General features: G+C 47.8%; 8 protein-coding genes across 8 annotated transcripts; 4 read left to right on the top strand and 4 right to left on the bottom strand.

Annotated features, from left to right (window-relative positions):
- Nucleotides 1-361: 361 nt before the first annotated feature.
- DFJ58DRAFT_810849 (CRAL TRIO domain-containing protein) lies at nt 362-1,899 on the bottom strand (the record flags this gene model as incomplete). Its single annotated transcript, XM_041391443.1, has 8 exons — nt 362-598; nt 646-738; nt 800-915; nt 966-1,200; nt 1,249-1,356; nt 1,412-1,440; nt 1,499-1,690; nt 1,741-1,899. 8 exons carry the CDS (start codon nt 1,897-1,899, stop codon nt 460-462), a joined length of 1,071 nt encoding a protein of 356 aa, XP_041239007.1. The 3' UTR covers nt 362-459.
- Nucleotides 1,900-1,974: 75 nt separating this feature from the next.
- DFJ58DRAFT_810844 (H/ACA ribonucleoprotein complex, subunit Nop10) lies at nt 1,975-2,596 on the top strand. The gene is made up of 3 exons (XM_041391442.1): nt 1,975-2,083; nt 2,140-2,182; nt 2,261-2,596. Exons 1-3 carry the CDS (start codon nt 2,030-2,032, stop codon nt 2,356-2,358), a joined length of 195 nt encoding a protein of 64 aa, XP_041239006.1. The 5' UTR covers nt 1,975-2,029; the 3' UTR covers nt 2,359-2,596.
- Nucleotides 2,597-3,278: 682 nt separating this feature from the next.
- Nucleotides 3,279-8,436, top strand: DFJ58DRAFT_810842 (glycosyltransferase family 2 protein). Its single transcript, XM_041391441.1, has 6 exons — nt 3,279-3,946; nt 4,007-4,285; nt 4,335-4,905; nt 4,955-6,417; nt 6,479-7,337; nt 7,393-8,436. The coding sequence occupies exons 1-6, from the start codon at nt 3,493-3,495 to the stop codon at nt 8,099-8,101; spliced, it is 4,335 nt and encodes a 1,444-aa protein (XP_041239005.1). The 5' UTR covers nt 3,279-3,492; the 3' UTR covers nt 8,102-8,436.
- Nucleotides 8,437-8,468: 32 nt separating this feature from the next.
- DFJ58DRAFT_93695 (uncharacterized protein) lies at nt 8,469-10,042 on the top strand. The gene is made up of 5 exons (XM_041395630.1): nt 8,469-8,820; nt 8,873-9,270; nt 9,318-9,516; nt 9,571-9,678; nt 9,729-10,042. Exons 1-5 carry the CDS (start codon nt 8,554-8,556, stop codon nt 9,732-9,734), a joined length of 978 nt encoding a protein of 325 aa, XP_041239004.1. The 5' UTR covers nt 8,469-8,553; the 3' UTR covers nt 9,735-10,042.
- Nucleotides 10,043-11,022: 980 nt separating this feature from the next.
- Nucleotides 11,023-12,965, top strand: DFJ58DRAFT_810834 (uncharacterized protein). The gene is made up of 14 exons (XM_041391440.1): nt 11,023-11,266; nt 11,321-11,356; nt 11,414-11,433; nt 11,492-11,506; nt 11,561-11,599; nt 11,652-11,680; nt 11,731-11,741; nt 11,804-11,836; nt 11,867-11,869; nt 12,004-12,063; nt 12,122-12,262; nt 12,316-12,550; nt 12,613-12,658; nt 12,714-12,965. The coding sequence occupies exons 1-14, from the start codon at nt 11,065-11,067 to the stop codon at nt 12,912-12,914; spliced, it is 1,071 nt and encodes a 356-aa protein (XP_041239003.1). The 5' UTR covers nt 11,023-11,064; the 3' UTR covers nt 12,915-12,965.
- Nucleotides 12,966-13,210: 245 nt separating this feature from the next.
- Nucleotides 13,211-14,629, bottom strand: DFJ58DRAFT_93625 (uncharacterized protein). Its single transcript, XM_041395628.1, has 3 exons — nt 14,579-14,629; nt 14,074-14,504; nt 13,211-14,025 (listed from the first exon to the last, which is right to left on the bottom strand). Exons 2-3 carry the CDS (start codon nt 14,239-14,241, stop codon nt 13,507-13,509), a joined length of 687 nt encoding a protein of 228 aa, XP_041239002.1. The 5' UTR covers nt 14,242-14,504; nt 14,579-14,629; the 3' UTR covers nt 13,211-13,506.
- A 419-nt stretch (nt 14,630-15,048) lies between these two features.
- Nucleotides 15,049-15,761, bottom strand: DFJ58DRAFT_810828 (uncharacterized protein). The gene is made up of 2 exons (XM_041391439.1): nt 15,510-15,761; nt 15,049-15,456 (listed from the first exon to the last, which is right to left on the bottom strand). The coding sequence occupies exons 1-2, from the start codon at nt 15,552-15,554 to the stop codon at nt 15,223-15,225; spliced, it is 279 nt and encodes a 92-aa protein (XP_041239001.1). The 5' UTR covers nt 15,555-15,761; the 3' UTR covers nt 15,049-15,222.
- A 1,546-nt stretch (nt 15,762-17,307) lies between these two features.
- DFJ58DRAFT_627973 (uncharacterized protein) lies at nt 17,308-17,598 on the bottom strand (the record flags this gene model as incomplete). Its single annotated transcript, XM_041381149.1, has 1 exon — nt 17,308-17,598. A coding segment is annotated over one exon (291 nt), but the record flags the coding sequence as incomplete, so codon positions are not given.
- Nucleotides 17,599-18,481: the final 883 nt, after the last annotated feature.

The raw sequence follows: 18,481 nt of genomic DNA, 5'->3' as shown, positions 1-18,481 counted from the left end.
GCAGTCAGATCTCCTTGGCATTAACCAGGTTGTCGTTTACAGACCACATAGAACTTACGACACTGCGAAATGCGAAATCCGGAGAATTGCATGGTTACAGCAAGATGGATCGACTCTCCGTACCGATAAGAATGAAAACTCCGGGTGCCAGTTCAATTGGGTGATGTCTCTAATCATTAAGAACCCATCGTGCATTGCGAATTCTGTCGAAGGTTTCCAGACCTGCGTTACTGCCTTGAACGTCAAATCTCCTTGCACTGACGAAGACGGCCAGCAGCCGAGTATTGCAACGTTGAGTACTGAGCTGTGGGACTTAAAAGGTTGCCCAGTGACTTGGTGAGGCTGTTTGAAATATCTGTGGTAAGGATTTGAAGACCCTGTTATACAAACGCTTCTCTGTTAGACTACATTGATGTGTATATAGCGTACAATTATATATATATATAACACCTGGGTGATCTACGACACCTCATTTAACTCGGGGGCAGCGGGTGTCGCTTCGGGAGAAGCAAGCGCCTTTGTCTCGCCAGCAGACGTAACAGATGCAGTGGTGGACGAGGTGGAGGTGCGAGATGCAGTACCGGGTTCAGTATCCTCGCTGTTGACGTTCAGAAAACAAATCATTTAATTGGTAGAGAGACTCACTCGGAATGCTGTGAAGGCAGTTCTCCATGAATATTCTTTGGTCCGTCGAAATAGCCTTCTAAGCGGGTGCCGTCTTCAGCGATGCCACAGAAACTGATGTGATGTTAGGACTTGTGTCATTGATCAATGGGTAAGGCCCCCGAAAAAAACTTACTCGACGATCTGTTTCCAGTACGTCTCGTGATCGAACTCGAAATCAAAATCGCCTCCAAAGTCGGAGTCCAGCTGAGACTTTGGAATGAGGTCAAGAAGATCAGGATTAAACCTCATCTACAATCCGTCGAGTCACGTTTCCTACGCAGATACAGGATAACGCGCACCTTGTCCCGGGTGACAGGATCCAAGAACGGTGAAATGCCTTTGTAAAAGAAGTTGAGCAACATTGGGAGGTTGGTGACGATTGCGCGACCGAGAGTCTCTACATAGTGCTGCTGAAGGATCGTAAGTACTTTACTGGCAACGGAAATCGACGGGTTGGTGCGAAGCGTCGTGGATTTATAATCTACGATGATAACCAATGACTCTTGTCCTGGGGGCATGAAGTCTTTGCACGTTCTCTGCACTCCTGTAAGATAACGTTGAATGAGAGGACCAAGGACGTACAGCCACCAAACGAGGTGTCTTAACTGCCTAGGACTGGTTTCGGTATTCTCACGACCAGGGCGCATGTAGATGATGGGCCTGCCATCTTTATCGAACCCATTTAAGAGGCTGTGTTCCGTTGGTCAACTCTGATTTAATATGAAGTGGGGAAGAAGTTACATACATTTTCCCTGTCTCGGCTTCTATCTTCACCTGCGTTTTTGCAACTGCGTATGTATCAATATTATCTTCGAGTTCAATGTGCACATACCTCATCGGGTCTGATTAACTCCGGTCGGAATTCTCTCCTCCATTTGATTGTTCCCTCTATTCTACGTTTCGCATCAGGGAGTTTCCATTTTGCCGCGCGCATGTACCGAGGCATGGTATCTGGCTTGTTCAACCATCGCAGCTCCCATTTATAGTACGGATCTAATGGGTCCAGAAGCAGGGTATCTGCATACTTTTTACGACGACTCAGGTAACGGGTTGACAGAAAGAAAAATACCACACCTCCCGTAATGTCTTTATATGAGCTTGTTGCTCGTCGGAATACTCGTATATGGGCTGCAAGACAGTACCTGGCTCTGGAGTAGTAAAGACAGCGTTAACCATGGTGTGAAATGAACAGAAGTTAAACAAACACCGTGACAGTACCGCCATGCCAAGCATAGCACATGCATATGGTGGATTTAGTAATAGATAGGGTGCTGATATTTCTGGCAGCGTGGGAACACTGGAGAGATCATTTTGTAGTTTTGTGCTCCTCGTTTTTGCCAGCGTTCACAAGTCATTCGCAGCCATGCATCTTATGTATACGCTAGACGAGAGTGGGAACAGGATATACACTCTGAACGTGAGCATTTTTACTGTCATGGAGAAGCTTTAGTCTGACTTGCTGTTTTATAACAGAAAACAACGAATACAGGCCGAATTACCAAGTCTGCACACCCAGGTTCGTCTCTCGTGATGCCATTTTTTCTGGCTCAAGAGGGTGCATAGCTTGGTATACTGATATCCCTTGTCTATACAGCACGTTTCTCGCCCGATGATAAGTTCTCGAGGCACCGTGTTACCCTTAAAAAGCGCTATGGTGTCCTGTTAACCCAGCTCCCTAGCAAGCCCATGTGATCTTTTGTAAAGGGTCAGGCGTCTTCCGGACAAAATCGCGAGCACCATCAGCATCTCTGCCAAATTATACCTCCTCGCACGGGTTATAGAGTACGCCGTGTAATAACATGTCCTCGTGGTCCAATTGTTAAGCCGTCGCTTCTGGGTATTTGATGACGGGACTTGATCGTTCGTATGCCTTCGTTGACCTTTTTAGTACCTCTACGGGCGGGACCAATGAAAAGTGTATATTTATTCATCGTGCCTGTGCTCACTATAGCTGTGGTATCATCCACGCAACAGCTGCCATTCGGCTCCAGGAATATTCTTAGGATAGGAGTGCCGATGGCTACATATGTGCTAACCGTTTGCGAAAAGAGCGGGGATCGCATCACCATCCACAATAGCAACGGGGCAGAGCGCCACTCAAGTAGCTCACTACAGTCTATTCACCTGGGAGATTTGGATATGAATTCACTCATCATCCAATCAGTCGCTCAAGCTTTACTTTGTCTTCTGGTCACTTACGCCCCCAACGCATACGGCTGTTCCTAGACAAATTGGCGCTGACGGCGTCCACAATGCTGTGGGTGAGAATGTGTGAGAAAGTGTGCATAGAAATAAGTGCTGTTTTGTTTCCGTACACTGGCTCAATCATTGGTAGTGCCTAGACTCCTCATGTTACTTAGAGTATAGCATATGCATGTATTGGCTAAACGATGCACTATGGACAATTATGGGGCCAAAATTCTTCGCCTGTAGAGTCCAACAATTACTAATAGTACGCCCTCAGCTTGAGCGGTATGCTGTTTCTTGTACTGTTACCATTCAGAATACTTTGTTTTCTGACGAGTGTAGACATGACGATTTGAGCGCTCAGCAGTAGAAACGCACTGATTTTTGCATAAAGATTCAGAAATCAACATGTGTCCGGACTCGGCCGAAAATAGTCGTTAACCTGCTCGTGGCATAAAAGACGTTTTGAGAGGCCTGTTGCCTTGCGCCACCACACGGGGCATTACTCTATTTCCCATTCACTTCAATCGAATCCGCCGCTCTTTTCTCCTCACCATCACAATCGACCTCCAAAGCAGCGCTGACGTCCACGACAGCGACCACGTCAGGGTGATCTTAAACATTCCTTGACCCAAAACAATGGATTATCGTGATCAAAGACCTCCACGGTCTGCCCACCACCAGCAGTATCGTCCGTCGCCTCCGCAGACTCCCGTCTACCCAGAACGGCAGTATTCTGGGCATACTCATTCATCTTCGCCGTCACCTGCGAGCGCCTACTCGCAGCAGCGGCCATTTTTCAACCAGTCTCAAGACGGCAGGACGCCAAATATATCTTTCCGAGACACTGAGCGTGGTGATAGGCAGGGTGCCCTGGATCAACAACGCCAGCGTATACTGCCCTCTGCATACGAAAATCAACTTTCACCTACTTTTAAGTCTGAAGGAGCAGATCATTTCGATCCTGCACGAGTGGGGCGGAGGAAGAGTTTAGTAAAGCCAGACAGGGAGAAGATCGAACCTGGCCACAGGCAATGGCACTACCGCACTCATGCAGCACAGATGCAGAACGAGGGGACTTGGCAGAGTGGGCGTTCAGCCGTCAAGTGCGTATTTCCGCCCCGGTAGCATGTTGTCTAACTCGTCATTTTAGCTACTGGTAATCATCCACAGAAAGCAGTGCTCCGCAGAGGAAAATCTTTTCTTGCGCGTGAAGAGGACGTGCAAGAGTCGGGACTTGCCCTCTTTAAACGGGGTGCAACCCTTCGCCGCAAGCGCCCAGCGTCCACTCAGTCTGCCGCGCCACTAACAGCACCTGACCGCCAGTCGCGCAAATGTCTTGACAGCATCGGGCCAGGGCCAAAGGATGGCTGGTTTATTTACTGTTATATCATTACTTGTTGGATTCCTCACTTCATTTTCCGGGCATGCGGTACGCATTTTTGTATAGTTTCGTTGCAAAATTGCTTATTTTATGTCAGGTATCCGCACGCCAGATGCGCAACGTGCATGGCGCGAGAAAATTGGTCTCATAAGCATCATCTTGATAGAGATGTCTGGTGTCGGTTTCATCACATTCGGCTTCACAGAAACCGTTTGCGGCATTCCTCCAAATCGATTCCACCAGGGCCAGATTCAGAATAATTCGGTGATCATCCACGGCTATGACTATGACTTTTCCAACTTCAAGCATCCAGCCGTGGGGCCGTTCAACGGATCAACAAACCCGCTCCTGTATGGCGGGTGGGACCTGGCCAGTAATGACGCAAGCTTCCTGTTCCAGATCACCAATGATAATTGCTTGGGCATCATTACGAGGGCAAACGGTTCCAGTATCACGGGCAGTGGTCAATTGTTGGACTGGTACTTCCCCTGTAATGTGTACGATCCACAATCAAACGCACAGAATGTGTCCGGATATGGAGACTCGACAAATTGTCATGTATCGACCACAGCAAGGCAGGGGCTAGCTGCGATGAAGCCTCAGGGACAGGTCTACTACACATGGGATGATGTCGCAGCTTCCGATCGTAATTTGGCCGTGTTCGAGTCGTGAGTTTCCACGTAGTTAATATTTGCTTATTTTTCACCCTTTTTCTAGAAACATTCTCGACCTAGATCTCCTACAGTGGCTCAGCACCACTGAGGTGCAGTACCCTGCTCTTTTCGATGATATGAAGAATGCAGATGGAACGTACAATGGAAAAGACCTTTCTATGATGTTCATGCGAACAAACCAGCGCCAGGTCGGCATGTGCCTCCAGGACGTAATCTCGGTCGGGTTTATCGATACCAATTCAATCGGTTGCGTTGCCTCTTCGGTCGTCCTCTATCTGTCCCTCACTTTCATCATCGGTGTCGTCTCTATTCGCTTTGTCATGGCCGTCATGTTTTCATGGTTTTTCTCATGGAAGCTTGGTAATTTCCCGCGGGAGACATATGAGCAACGCATGCAGCGCTCAGCCGAGATTGAGGATTGGTCAAATGATATCTACCGGCCTGCACCGAGCCAGTATCGTCCCAACGTGAGCAAGAACGGGTTACGGAATGCGAAGGTCGGGAAAAAAGGATTCTTTCCGTCTACCTCTCGCTTCACACCACAGGAAAATATGCCTAAGGGCGCCTCTCCTCGGCCTACCACGAATTACGGAATGATAGATCCCTACAAGCGGCACACCACATACTCCACCAAAGCTTCTTCTAAAATCAGTCCCCCTGATACACCATACCGTCAATCAAGAAGCACCACGTCATTTGCTGACATAACATCCCGCAATATCTCCCCTCGCTCCGCGTTCCTTGATACACCCTGTCCGTTCCCTCTGCAGAATGTCGTGCCACAGCCTCCCCCCGATTTCGAACCGTTCAACTTCCCCCTAGCGCACACTATTTGCCTAGTCACGGCATACTCAGAGTCTGTCGATGGTCTTCGTACAACGCTCGATTCCCTCGCTACGACAGATTACCCTAACAGCCACAAGCTCATTCTAGTTATTGCGGATGGTATGGTCAAAGGTGCTGGTAATGAAATGACGACGCCGGAGATCTGTCTTTCGATGATGAAAGACTTTGTCATCCCACCGCATGAGGTCGAGCCACACTCTTATGTTGCCATTGCAGATGGGCACAAGCGTCATAACATGGCAAAGGTCTACGCCGGTTTCTACGACTACAATAATGACTCGGTTGAGGTGCCGAAGCAGCAGCGCGTCCCGATGGTTGTCGTTGCCAAGGTCGGCAACCCGCTGGAGACAAACGATGCGAAACCCGGAAACAGAGGCAAGCGTGACTCGCAAATCATGCTCATGGGGTTCTTGCAGAAGGTCATGTTTGACGAACGGATGACGACGTTTGAGTATGAGTTCTTCAACTCTATCTGGCGCGTGACGGGTGTCAGCCCAGATCGATATGAACTTGTGCTTTGCGTTGATGCGGATACTAAGGTGTTCCCGGATTCGCTGACACGCATGGTGTCGTGCATGGTTGTGGACGTTGAGATTATGGGTCTGTGTGGAGAGACAAAGATTGCGAACAAGGCGGATAATTTCGTGACGATGATGCAGGGTATGTTTTGTCTGTTGGTGATTGTTAGAACCTAACCCTAATCCTATTTTTTGTCTCGCAGTCTTCGAGTACTACATCTCACACCACATGACTAAGGCGTTCGAAGCCATGTTCGGTGGTGTCACTTGTTTGCCCGGTTGTTTCAGCATGTACCGGATCAAGGCTCCCAAGGGCGACACTGGGTACTGGGTTCCTGTCCTGGCAAACCCCGATATCGTGGAACGGTACTCGGAGAACGTTGTCGACACTTTGCACAAGAAGAACCTGTTGCTCCTCGGAGAAGATCGATTCCTCACAACCCTCCTACTCATGACGTTCCCGCGGCGCAAGAACATGTTCTGTCCCCAGGCAGTCTGCAAGACCATCGTCCCTGACTCCTTCCGCGTTCTGCTCTCCCAGCGTCGTCGGTGGATTAATTCGACGATCCATAATCTGTTTGAGCTCGTTCTTGTCCGTGATCTTTGTGGAACATTCTGTTTCTCGATGCAGTTTGTTGTGGGTATGGAGCTTATGGGAACGCTCGTCCTGCCCGCCGCTATTAGTTTCACTCTCTACCTCATCATCATCTCTATCATTCCCGGCGGTGCCAACACTACCATTCCTCTCGTGCTGCTTGCTATCGTCCTTGGTTTACCCGGTCTCCTCATTGTCGTAACGTCACGTAAGGTCGCTTATGTTGGATGGATGGTCATTTATTTGATTTCGTTGCCCATATGGAACGGTCTCCTCCCTGCCTATGCGTTCTGGCACTTTGATGACTTCTCATGGGGCCAGACGCGGCAAGTTGCAGGTGACAAGGGTGGCAACCATGGTGATAAGGAAGGAGAATTCGACTCTTCGCATATCGTCATGAAGCGCTGGGCTGAGTTCGAGCGTGATAGGCGGTGGAAGAATGGGGTGCAATCTCGTGATTCGACTTTGTAAGTCTTGTGATTGGTGGTATGCTCCGTTTCTTATCGCTGACTTCCATTACAGCAATAATCGGTACTCGATGGCATCAAACTCTGATGTTAACCATAATGGTGGTGTTGATTCATCGACGACGGAGTCTACACCCAGTGTGCCGTACGCGTCTGGTACTCGGTCAAGACACGACAGTAGCGGCCTTCTTACGCTCCCTGCACCACTTTACGCCAGTAAGAACCACAACTCTATAACATCAACCTCGTCAGCCGCTGTGTCGCGCTCTAGCGAGGACGTTGTTTATTCAGACAGCGGCTCCGCCTTTAATCAGCGACTTGTTTCTACCTCGCAAGACCAGTACATCGACTCGAATACTGAATCTCCGCGGTACCCTCAGTTTGACGCTCACGTTGCCCGGGCAGGGGGTGTTCTTCGCAATCAGACCATATCTAGCCAATACCCTGGAGAGACCCAGAACCCATTCCGTTCTGAACCACATGTGGCTACGTATGATGACCAGCATGGTGGCTATAGTACCGAACCGGAAGATATGTCGCCGCCACCTGTGCCCAGCAAACATCAAAAAGGGGGCCGTGGGGTCAGCTTGTCTGACAATGGACCTGTTCCTGGACCGGAGGGTGTCCGTAGGGTAGCGAAACCATCAGTCCGTCGGCCCACATCACAGGCGCCTCAGAACCGATACTCTCGTTCATCGACGGCGTTTAATCTGCCACCTGGTGCGGCACCTCCACAACCAGGAGGATCTGGAAGCGGATATTAAAGACTCATTCTATTTTTGATTTCATGTGACATTCCTCGATACCAGGTTCCAAACTTTTGGCTGGCCAGTGAATTTATGGATGCTCTTCGTTTACTCTCTTTGGACTCCTTGCACGTGTTCTATGATGATACATTACGATTTTTTTCATCCTTCCCGTCTTTCGTTGAATTTATCTTAGCGCAAAACGCAATATCTCTGTTACTGTAATATTTCAACTTTGATGCATGCACTATCACCCAGATTTATTACATGCATCGTCCACTCCTTATAGATACTAGAGGACTTCTTGTAGCAAAAAAGCCAGGTCTTAAATACAGCCCAGGGTTATTGTCGAAGTGTTTGGTTTGCACAAATAAGGGAGGTCGTGGTAGCCTTGAGGCGCTGGGGGAAGTTGATGTTCAGAAGCCCCGAGCAGCCTTCACAACATTTTCTTACCATCACTGTTAACCATCATGGCAGCAGTATCGATATCCTCCTCACCAATTACACAGGTGTCCCAGCATGCGCCCGTGAACACCAGCCTCCAGCCTCAGTTACTTACTAGGCTGCTCCTCGACCTCCGAGGCAGACGTTTCTCGGTTGACAGAGAAACTATCATGAATCTTCCTGAATCCGTTCTTCTATGTCTCTTTCCAAACGGGCTTGTTCTGAGTCGTCAGAGCCAAGCATTCTCAGATGGCGGGGAAAACGAAGAGGATGACGAAGTGTACGGCGTCGATGTGAGTGGTTACTGAACGATTCACGTGGTTCGGGTTTGCTGACGCGCCGCAGTTCGACCCAGAATGCTTTGCATACGTGCTTGATTTCTTCAGAAACGCATCAGACACGTTCTATGGTACAAATACTTCACCTGGTTTGTTCGCGGCACAGCAGCATCTCCTTGACGGGTCACCTTCAGACTTTGGTCCTTCTGTATCACAAAATCCGCTCCTTACCAAGCAGGCTATCATTGTGCTTCGCGAAGAACTTGAATACTTTGCTATACCGCCAAAAGGAGGAAGGGCTCTGACTGACGAGCACGGCACCGCCAATCAAGCGCTTCTTGATATCAAGCACAAGTGTGGACAAAATGTTATGGACAAGCGTAATATCTTTACCGCCCTCCAACGAAACGTTCACAAAGAGAACAATATTGCTGAACAGCATCTTATTGATATGTTGTGCATGAGGTAAGCCCACTGACGACTATCGGTGGTGCAACTGACAGCGTCCATAGTGGGTTCAATCGGGACGACGAATGGGGTTTCCGTGCTATGGAGCCTTCGCGGTGCTGCATTTCTTCAATAGCTCTTGTATTACTCAAGACGGGCATCGTACACCATCCTCTAGGACAAAACGGCGAGCGCCCGGTCACTATCGACTACAATCAAATGGCTACAGCACAGAAGTTGTTATTATTCTGGAGAAAACCAGCGGTAAGTTTACTTTAGACATGCATGCAACAGTCGTTCACGCAATGTTCATCCTAGCGCAAGTGCTGGTGGGACGGCCTTGAGGTTGATCTGGCTGCACCAGGAGAGCCATCTATTCCTGTGAAACTATGGGCAAGGCGAGTATGGACCCTTGAGCTTAGCTTAGTATGTGCCATCTTTTTCACACGCTTACTCTTTCTGATTAATTCCTTCAGGTATAGCTGTGAGGAAGATTAGAATTGTTGGATACAGACTCATCTCTCCTGCGGACCCTCCTTACGCGTATCATCGTCTCCCCCTGATATCGCATCGATACCCTCCACGATTTTTCCTGCTGCAACCATTAATTAATGCCACACACGCACCTTGACATTTGCTAACGTAACGCAATGGAGGGAATGCGCGTCTTCGACTGATTTATGATAACCGGAGGCGAAACCCCAGCCACTGAGTCACAGAAACAAGTCAACGACGACCTATTCTGAAATGGTTAAATGCGTACACTTCCATTGATGAGGGTAAACTAATGCTCATGGAAGGTGCCCATGCTCAATAAGTGGAGCGAGAAGACAACGGGCCGCTAGTAATCGCGTTACACTGGTGCCCATGGATCGCTATTGAAGGTTTCTTTCAAAATATTTCAAATTCAGTCCATTGATCAATCAATGGGTGGCACTGCTGACATGGGAATCTGATATTATTGGACCAGCTGCAACTCGCTAGTGCTGTGGGCAGAACTATTTTGAGGCAGTTCTGTCGGCAGAACTGCAGAACCTGCGGTGCAGAAGGCAGAATCACGTGTTTTTACACTAGAACACTGATGTCATAAAACCACACATGGAATCAATATTCCAGGTCCGCATCTTCGTTTGCATTATGATCCATGAATATAATCTCATCCTCTATTAAGCTGCGGGAACTAATCCCTCATCAACGTGCTGCATTTCTGCGAAGTCGAACGCTCTCCCTTCTAAAACCTCCGAATCCTTCAGTCCGAGGCAAACTCCGTGTCCATCATTTTTTCTGCATTACGAATATCTTCAAGAAGAGCAAACTCAGCATCACTGAGTGCCATCAAATGAGATTGATTTGGGACCACACTGGAGACTACTGCAAGTGGAAAAAAAAAATGCAAAGTAAGTCTCGAGCTGCTTGGCAACCTCTGTATGGAAGTTTGATTGTCACGGTATGCATGTGAACGTGGCGGCGTCGTGTTGGCTTGCTGTCAGCAACATTCTTAAGGTCGCCGATATGATAGCGAAGGTTAGCGCAAACCTTGCCAAGTGTCTCGAATATGCCGACAAGAGCGCTTGGCCCCATGTGACTGAGGCCGCCTCCAGACTTAGTAAATGATAAACGATTTTAATTGGCTGACTACTGAAGGGATGATGCAACTCTGTAACAGCCATTGTAGTACATCAAATCACGCTATTGATCATACACCGAGCCGATGCTGTGTACTATATAGTACCTCGTCGCGGTTCTTCCGAGTCGGAATTCTGCCACATTCTGCCCGGGAGGTTCTGCCGCATCTGCCTGGCAGTGCCCGCCATGTGGCAGAGTTCTGCCCATACTTTAAGGAAGTATCACGGTCACATGAACGGCGTTCCCGGGTGGCATTATAAGTATCAAGGCTCGACTTCTCGAGCATTGTTCTTCGTTCTGACCTACACGCAGGATATGAGCTTTACGTCCAACTCACCAAATTTTTGGCCAGTTGTCGGATATGATGACCTTCACTTTAGATTCAGTGGTAAGTCTCTGATCTTCTTTGTTCATGTTCTAAGAGTTCATTTTCGCACATTAGCAGTGGCTTCTACAGCGATCATCTTCTACGACTACGGTATCTAACCATTTATATCGCAAATTAGTGCAAGCATGCTCAAATGTGGTCTGCCAGGTCTTGTCTTCACTCGTGAAGTATGTTCTGCGATCTTTCGAAAACTGTTACTTCCACCATTTTACTGATTCATTCTAGGTGGAACTGGTATGGGTGAGGACTTCAAACCAATGTACTTATTGTCTGATTTATACTGACGCTCCGTAGCGTCAACGCTGGAAGCTAACAACAATTCTATATATCATTGTATGTCACCCTCTGAAAGCATCACACTATGTAGCCTGACGATATTGTATAGGCACGTTACTTGGGTCTTGCAATTGCAATGTAAGTTTTAAATGAAGGCCGTGGATCTGTTAACTGAAGAAGGGTTTCAGAGTTCAGATATGTACGTATCTTGTTGTGGAATTCTGATCTTAAACCAACCACTCATGTTTCGATTTGTGGTAGGGGGAGCGCCAGGCATCTTGTTGAGCGATACGGTGAAGCCTCTTAACTTACTTGCAGGTATACAGTAGTGACTGACTGGTCCAACGCAGGAGCACGTTCTACTAGCTACTAACTTGCTGCAGTCTATTTACTAATGTCAGTTCTAGGTGTGAGTCTAATATGAGCTACACGTGTGCGGCAATCCCTTTAACTCGTGATAGGTGGCATCGTTGGCCAATCATGGTCATGGGGAATGGTTGCCCTCGTGTGTACGATGTATGGTCCGTTCCATGATTAAATGAATGTGGGCCATTATTAATGTCTCGAAAACAACTGAAGCGGTCATGTCAATTCGTGTTTTCGCCATGTATAGCCGATCCATGCGGATGCGAATATTCCTGATTATTTGTTTTCTCGCCGCTAGCGCTTTCCGAGGATTAACGGATGGCCTAGCCCTCGTCCTTGCTTCAGGCCCAACATGCAAGTCAGCTGATTTTGTGATAACCACTTGCTCACGAATCGTTGATGTTTAGCTGAAGAATACGTACTTTCCGGGACGGGAGTCTGCACTACGTCCGTAGCCCCCATGGTGCCCTTTCTTGACGGCATCCCAAGTCTATGCATCGAGCTTCTATTTCTCTTCCTTGCCGCACGGGTCCTCGTTGAGCATTCCCGTGAGATGCAGAGAGCACGTTTAGGCTGTAGATTTGGTGATGGTCATGGCGACAGTCTTGCCATCCTCAGGGACCATGTACTGCATTTTTCGTGGTGAGTGAATGCGTTTTCTTGCCCTTCAATTACATATGAAACATTCTTACCATTATTTTTAGTTATGTCATGTTGAGCGTCATGCAGATTGCTGCTATATCCACGAAAGTAAGCATTTTCCTACCGAGACTCTCATCAATGACCACAACATGATGAACCGCAGGGTGATACCGACGGGAGTCGGTGGTATAGAAGCGCTGTAATATCATTCGTCACCATCCAGCAGTGTGTCCTGGTTCCCCGACTGGTTATCAGTACTCGAGAATATTTCTCTCGGATCGATTATGAATCGGACAGTGGCACAGATCTCGGCGCTATGACATTCGCACATACATATAACCTCGATGTAAATACGTCGGCTTGATTCACAAGAGTCTATGATACCACCATCCAATTGAATATGCACGAACATAAATGACAAATGGCCAGATGATGGTATCAATGAAGCCATCCGCAACTTAGGAGCACCTTCTGGTCCTCCAGAGGAGGTGAACCACGCTGAATGGGTGGACGACACTTAAATATTGATACATTGAACTACTGTGACTCGGGGAACCAAGATAATCAATAGTGCGGCAGCACGTAGGCAGAGACTGCGTACGTACTATTGATCACAAAGCATCAGTAGTGAAGTTTAGTCGGACCAGCAAAGAGGAAGCCCAGTCTTCGATTGAAGAACTAAGGGGAAGTGATTCCGAATAATAGGACGCTGTCAAGAAGGAAAATAATACACGAATGAATAGTTGTACATGTAGAATGAAGCGCGTACGGAGAACATGTCGTGATATGAAGCACCCTACGAAGAACCGAGGACAATATTTAGTACAAGTCGAGAAAATGACATCCGTAGAGACAATGAATGTGTTTTTATGTATATAAAAATCCTGCCATTGAACTGTGGAGAGCTGTAGACGGTTCCAGTTGCACAACGATGATATGGTCCATGCGCCTTGGGTTTAGTAGATACCAGGTATCAGCCGGTACCTGACTGCCTTCGCCCACTTCTCCCACTCGCCTCTGAAAGCTGATTTCAGGACTTCATCCTCTTGGCTGACCCTGAACACCACGCTTATCATAAGAATAGTGATCTCCGCCAGCCATACTACCACAATCACTTTCAGTCCAGGGATATCCAAAACCCCTGAGCGTCTAAGCCATGAATCGGTCGATCCGTGCAGGATCAATATGCCAATGACCTCCGTCATACCGGCTGTATAGGCTGGATGGCGTATGACTGCATATGGCCCGGTTGTTACAATGTGTTGCCCTTGGCGGATACTGAGCTGGAAAGTGAAAAAACGACCAAGGGTGCGATAACACCACCAGCGAATGAGACCACCCGTGACAGCGAGTGCGGTACCGAAAACGAAAGGGAAACCGATAGGTGTGTCACGTATTGTGGAAACAGAGTTGGGGTCCGTTGAATGATAGATAATTATGGCGATTTCTGCGAAAGAAAAAACCCAATAAAATGCCTGGTGCATGGTTCTATAAAACGTTTATGGGCAGGCGAAAGAACTCGCCTTTATGGTCGGAAACCCATATTTAACGAGCCGAGTGAAGATCCACTCGTTGAACGTTTGACGAATAACCTCTTTATTCGAAGGGACGTTTCCGGTCGTGAACGATACGTGCAGCGCGATAGCAGACGAGAGGATAAGTGGAACCTTGAGAAGGGACTCCATGATCATGAAGAGCACCTGAACTTTTCAACGCGTGCTTTTATACATGAATACATCGCTGGGCTGTAGTCAAGGGTCGAACCTTATGGCGATCATGTCGTCATAATGCGAAAGTCGGCGTTAGTGAAACAGGGTGTCACGGTGGGGGTGTGATTATGTCGTTGGTTTTGCATTCTTTTGAATTCAGCTCCATGGTACACATGCTAGGCCAGGCCAGATCACGATGGATCCCCGACTCCACGCAGCGGATAATCCTAGTTTGTGTGCTAAAACTGTTTTGAGGAAAGGGGTGAGACAGTGTCGTTAGTTCTGCGATTATTACGCTCGATGGCCCGCTTGCACGCACGCTGAGGTACATACATATGTAGATGGTTCCATGACTCCACACTGCCGTGGCAATCCCTAACTAGAGGAGAAAGTTTGAAATTTGAAACAAAGGTTGCCAATTACGAGTTGTTATTTGACTGCTTATCCAGCGGGAAAGGTCTCGAGCGCTGCGCTTCGCTTCTAGATCCGAGTCTGGTGGATTAATCTTGTTGAAATGTTGACGCGTTGACGATTGATTAGAGTGTTTTTGCTAAGAAATATCATTTAGGTTTTCACGATATAAAATGCCACTTGTTGTAGGATCCACCCCTAGTAGAGACACCATCCCTCTACGAATTGCATTCAAGTTGTAGACACTGGAGGAAAGACAGCAACGAGCTTGTGCCCGACCAAGATATCCCCGGCCTGTCAATGAAAGTCGTTTTCTGATCAGTCACCGGAACTACTAGTATCCTTGATGCGCTATAAACATTGTGGTATCAAGGTGAACAGTATTTCTCCACAAATTTCTGGGTGGGCAAAATGGGTTTCGATTCGTAATGCTAAGAGACTAATAGTATAAACGCACCTGCAGCCTCTCGCGAGCAGCACCAAACGTGGATTCCTCCATCTTGTTGCCGTCCTTGAATGCGATGAATGTAGGATACTGAGCAGCCATACAGATCAGTAGTCAGCGCAAGGTGATTGTTGTGTGCAAAGACATCCGATATTTACGCTCGTTATGCCACCAACTTCGAAGCTGATATCGTCGAGTTTTTCGGCATTAATGACGTAAAATTCGACCTTGTCCGACGAGAACTTGCTTGCGAGCTCATCAAAGGTGGGGGCGATGGCTTTGCAATGAGGGCAACTTTCGGACACGAAGTCTACGATGACAGTCTTCCCCTCCTCCATCATCTGTGGGCTTAAGTGTGATTTTCGTGCTATGCCACTGGCTATGAAGTGCCTACGATGGAAATGAACTGGCTATGAGATGTGATCGGTTTGACAGACATGGTGAGCAGGGTATTTCAAGGACTTGAACGGCACACTGCTGCTTGTGACTGACGATCGACAAATAAAACTAGTTCGTGGTTAACTACACATGTTGACCCGTCCGTGGAACTTTTTGGGAGTTCAACCTCAATTCACGATGCTGGCCGAATTCCCGAGCTGGAAGGTCTACCACATCTCGCAGATAACCGGTTCACTGGGGATCACCGCCCAACATTATTTGAAGGACGCTGATATCTCCTTCCAGGTAGTATGCTCGCCAACACAATGGCTGTCTGCTGCATTACTTGCGCCTCTTCAGATCTGATACCGCACCTGGGCCCATCTGAAATATCCACTTTCTATTGGATTCCCACTCGTTCCCACACCGCCGCTTGCATTAAAAATAATATCGTGTTTTGAGATTCATTCTGAAGACATCTCCATGCCCGTCAATGACGTGGCATGTACATTTCAAGGGGCTCTGTGTCTACGGCGAGGGATAACCCACAATATACCTCCACCAATTATGCAGAATCGCCACAAACTCTTCCGGACGCTCACAACATACCAACCTACTCGTCCTTCTCACTTCAATAGATTGGCACGACCCTCCATCAGCGCAGGATACCCCCTCCCTCTCTTCAGGCAACACGGAGTCATCCCCACGATTAAACAGAGCAGGCACAAGTAGCGTGCTGAGGATATGCTTTGCACCATACCCACTGTCGCCATACTACGCGCTTTCGATTACAGCGCTTGTCACCTTCTCCATCCCCTGCGCACCCCCTTGTGCGATCATCTCCCTCGCGCGCAGCCATTCCGGCCCGTTGCATACATCAGCTGTGAACCACCTAGCAACAGTTTTGTCGGCCACTAAGCTGATGTGTTTCTCCGTGTTGTAGTTGGGGTAAATGTGACATGACCATTCGTACTCGACGTCTTCTCGCGACTTTGACCAGTACTTGAAGCACCGACGAAAGACGAGGTAATTCTGGGGATTGTGCAAAAGGAAATGAAGGGCGATACGAGTGCCAAGGCCAAGGCCGATGAATGAGTGTACGAAGAACACATCATCACTTTTGGAGCCAGTAATTGTCTTCAGGAAGTGTCATGTGGCGAAATATATTCCGCTGTAGACGGGGAAATAAGTTTCAGCGTCTGCACAAAGTTATTCTTGTCAGCTGGCACAGGTCTGTAATTGCACATGGCGATGACATGATATCTCGCCATTCGAACATTTATCCTGTAATGATGGGGCCGCATGCCGCCTGAAACGATATTATTGATAGCGGCCAGATGATTCCGGTGAATGGTTGATCCTAATCTCCCCTAGATAGCCCTTTATGGACGAAGGAAGATAGTCGTTCCTAAAGGGTTGATGCTGAATTTCTCACATGACAGTAGTAGGGGAAAGACTAAGAAAGAAAATCGAAATACGCACTACGTATCGTCAACAAACATCAGGTTAGCCTAGTCGAATGACAATAGACGGGATTAAATAGAAAGTCGGAATCGAAAAAAGACTAAGCCAGTAATACAAAATTCATTGCACGTTTCTACAGTCTGGTTACCGGTGTCACCGTCAACAAAAGAAGAAACCGAGCGCTATCGTAAAATGAGATAAACCTGAAATGAATACCCTTTTGACTAATTCGGAGGAGGAAAGGGGGAGACGATCTCCTTGTATGAGCGTGTCATCTAGAATCTAGATCTAAGATTGAACAGTGAATAGTCGTCGCCATCGCAAACACCAATGTGTTAAGTGCTATGGGTTCAGTAGACCCCAGGTACCAGTCGGTACCTAACTACCTTCGCCCACCTCTCCCACTCGTCTCCGAAAGCTGATTTTAGTGCTTCATCCTCTTGGCTGATCCTGCGCACGATGTTTATCGCAATAAGTGACATCTGCGCCAGCCATGCCACCACAACCAATTTGAGTCCAGGAACATCTAAAATTCCGGAGTGTCTAAGCCATGAAGTGGGCGATCCGTGCAGGATTAAAATGCCAATGAGATGTATAATACCTGCTGTATATGATGGATGGCGTATGACAGTGTATGGTCCAGTCGTGACAATATGGTGCCCTTTGCGGACACTGAGTTGGAAGGTGAAAAAAACGTCCGAGGGTGCGATAGCACCACCAACGGACGAGACCTCCTGTGACGGCAAGTGCGGTGCCAAAAATGAAAGGGAAAGTAATGGGCATATCACGAATCCTGTGACCGACCGCATACTGTGTGATGGCCTGTATAACGGACAGAGAGTCCGTCGTGTGAGAGACGATAGTAGCGATCTCTGCGAAAGAAATAGCCCAGTAAATTGCCTGGCGCATCGCTCTGTAAAAATGATCGTGGACAAGCAATCAAAACACTTGCCTTCATGACCGGAAACCCGTATATAACAAGCCGAGTGAGGACCCACTCATTAAATGTTTGGTGGATAATCTCTTTACTCGGGGGGACGTTTGGGGGTGTGAACGATATTTGCTGCGTGATAGCAGACGAGAGAATAAGTGGAACTTTGAGAAGTGACACCATTTTCATGAAGAGCAGCTGACCTTTCAATGATTGCTTTTTATGCATGAATGCTTCGCTGAGGCTGAGGCTGTACCAAATGGTATCATATGATTGTGGTAAAGGTTGGCATTCATAACAACAGTCGTCACTCGCCTATCACATAGAATGTCAGTCTGTTTCAACCCTTCAAAATTTATACTTGACCTGTCATGCCGGAGAGAAGAAACGGACTAAACCAGTTGCAGGTACTAGCCGGTGAGTAGCATTGAATTTCTTGCCGATAACTGTCGGGAATAAATATCGCTTTGCATATAACGAGTAAGGGAGAAGATAGTGGACAAGTGCCGTCCCACGTATGTCGCTTAGGAGTTGACTTACGCTCCATGATATGCGTTCTGGGCATGATGGTTAAATAAGAGGTCATATGTAGG

This window comes from Suillus subalutaceus (genome assembly GCF_016647625.1).
Source record: "Suillus subalutaceus strain FC151 chromosome Unknown DFJ58scaffold_136, whole genome shotgun sequence".
Classification (NCBI taxonomy): Eukaryota; Fungi; Basidiomycota; class Agaricomycetes; order Boletales; family Suillaceae; genus Suillus; species Suillus subalutaceus.
This window is presented reverse-complemented; position numbering and strand designations above follow the sequence as displayed.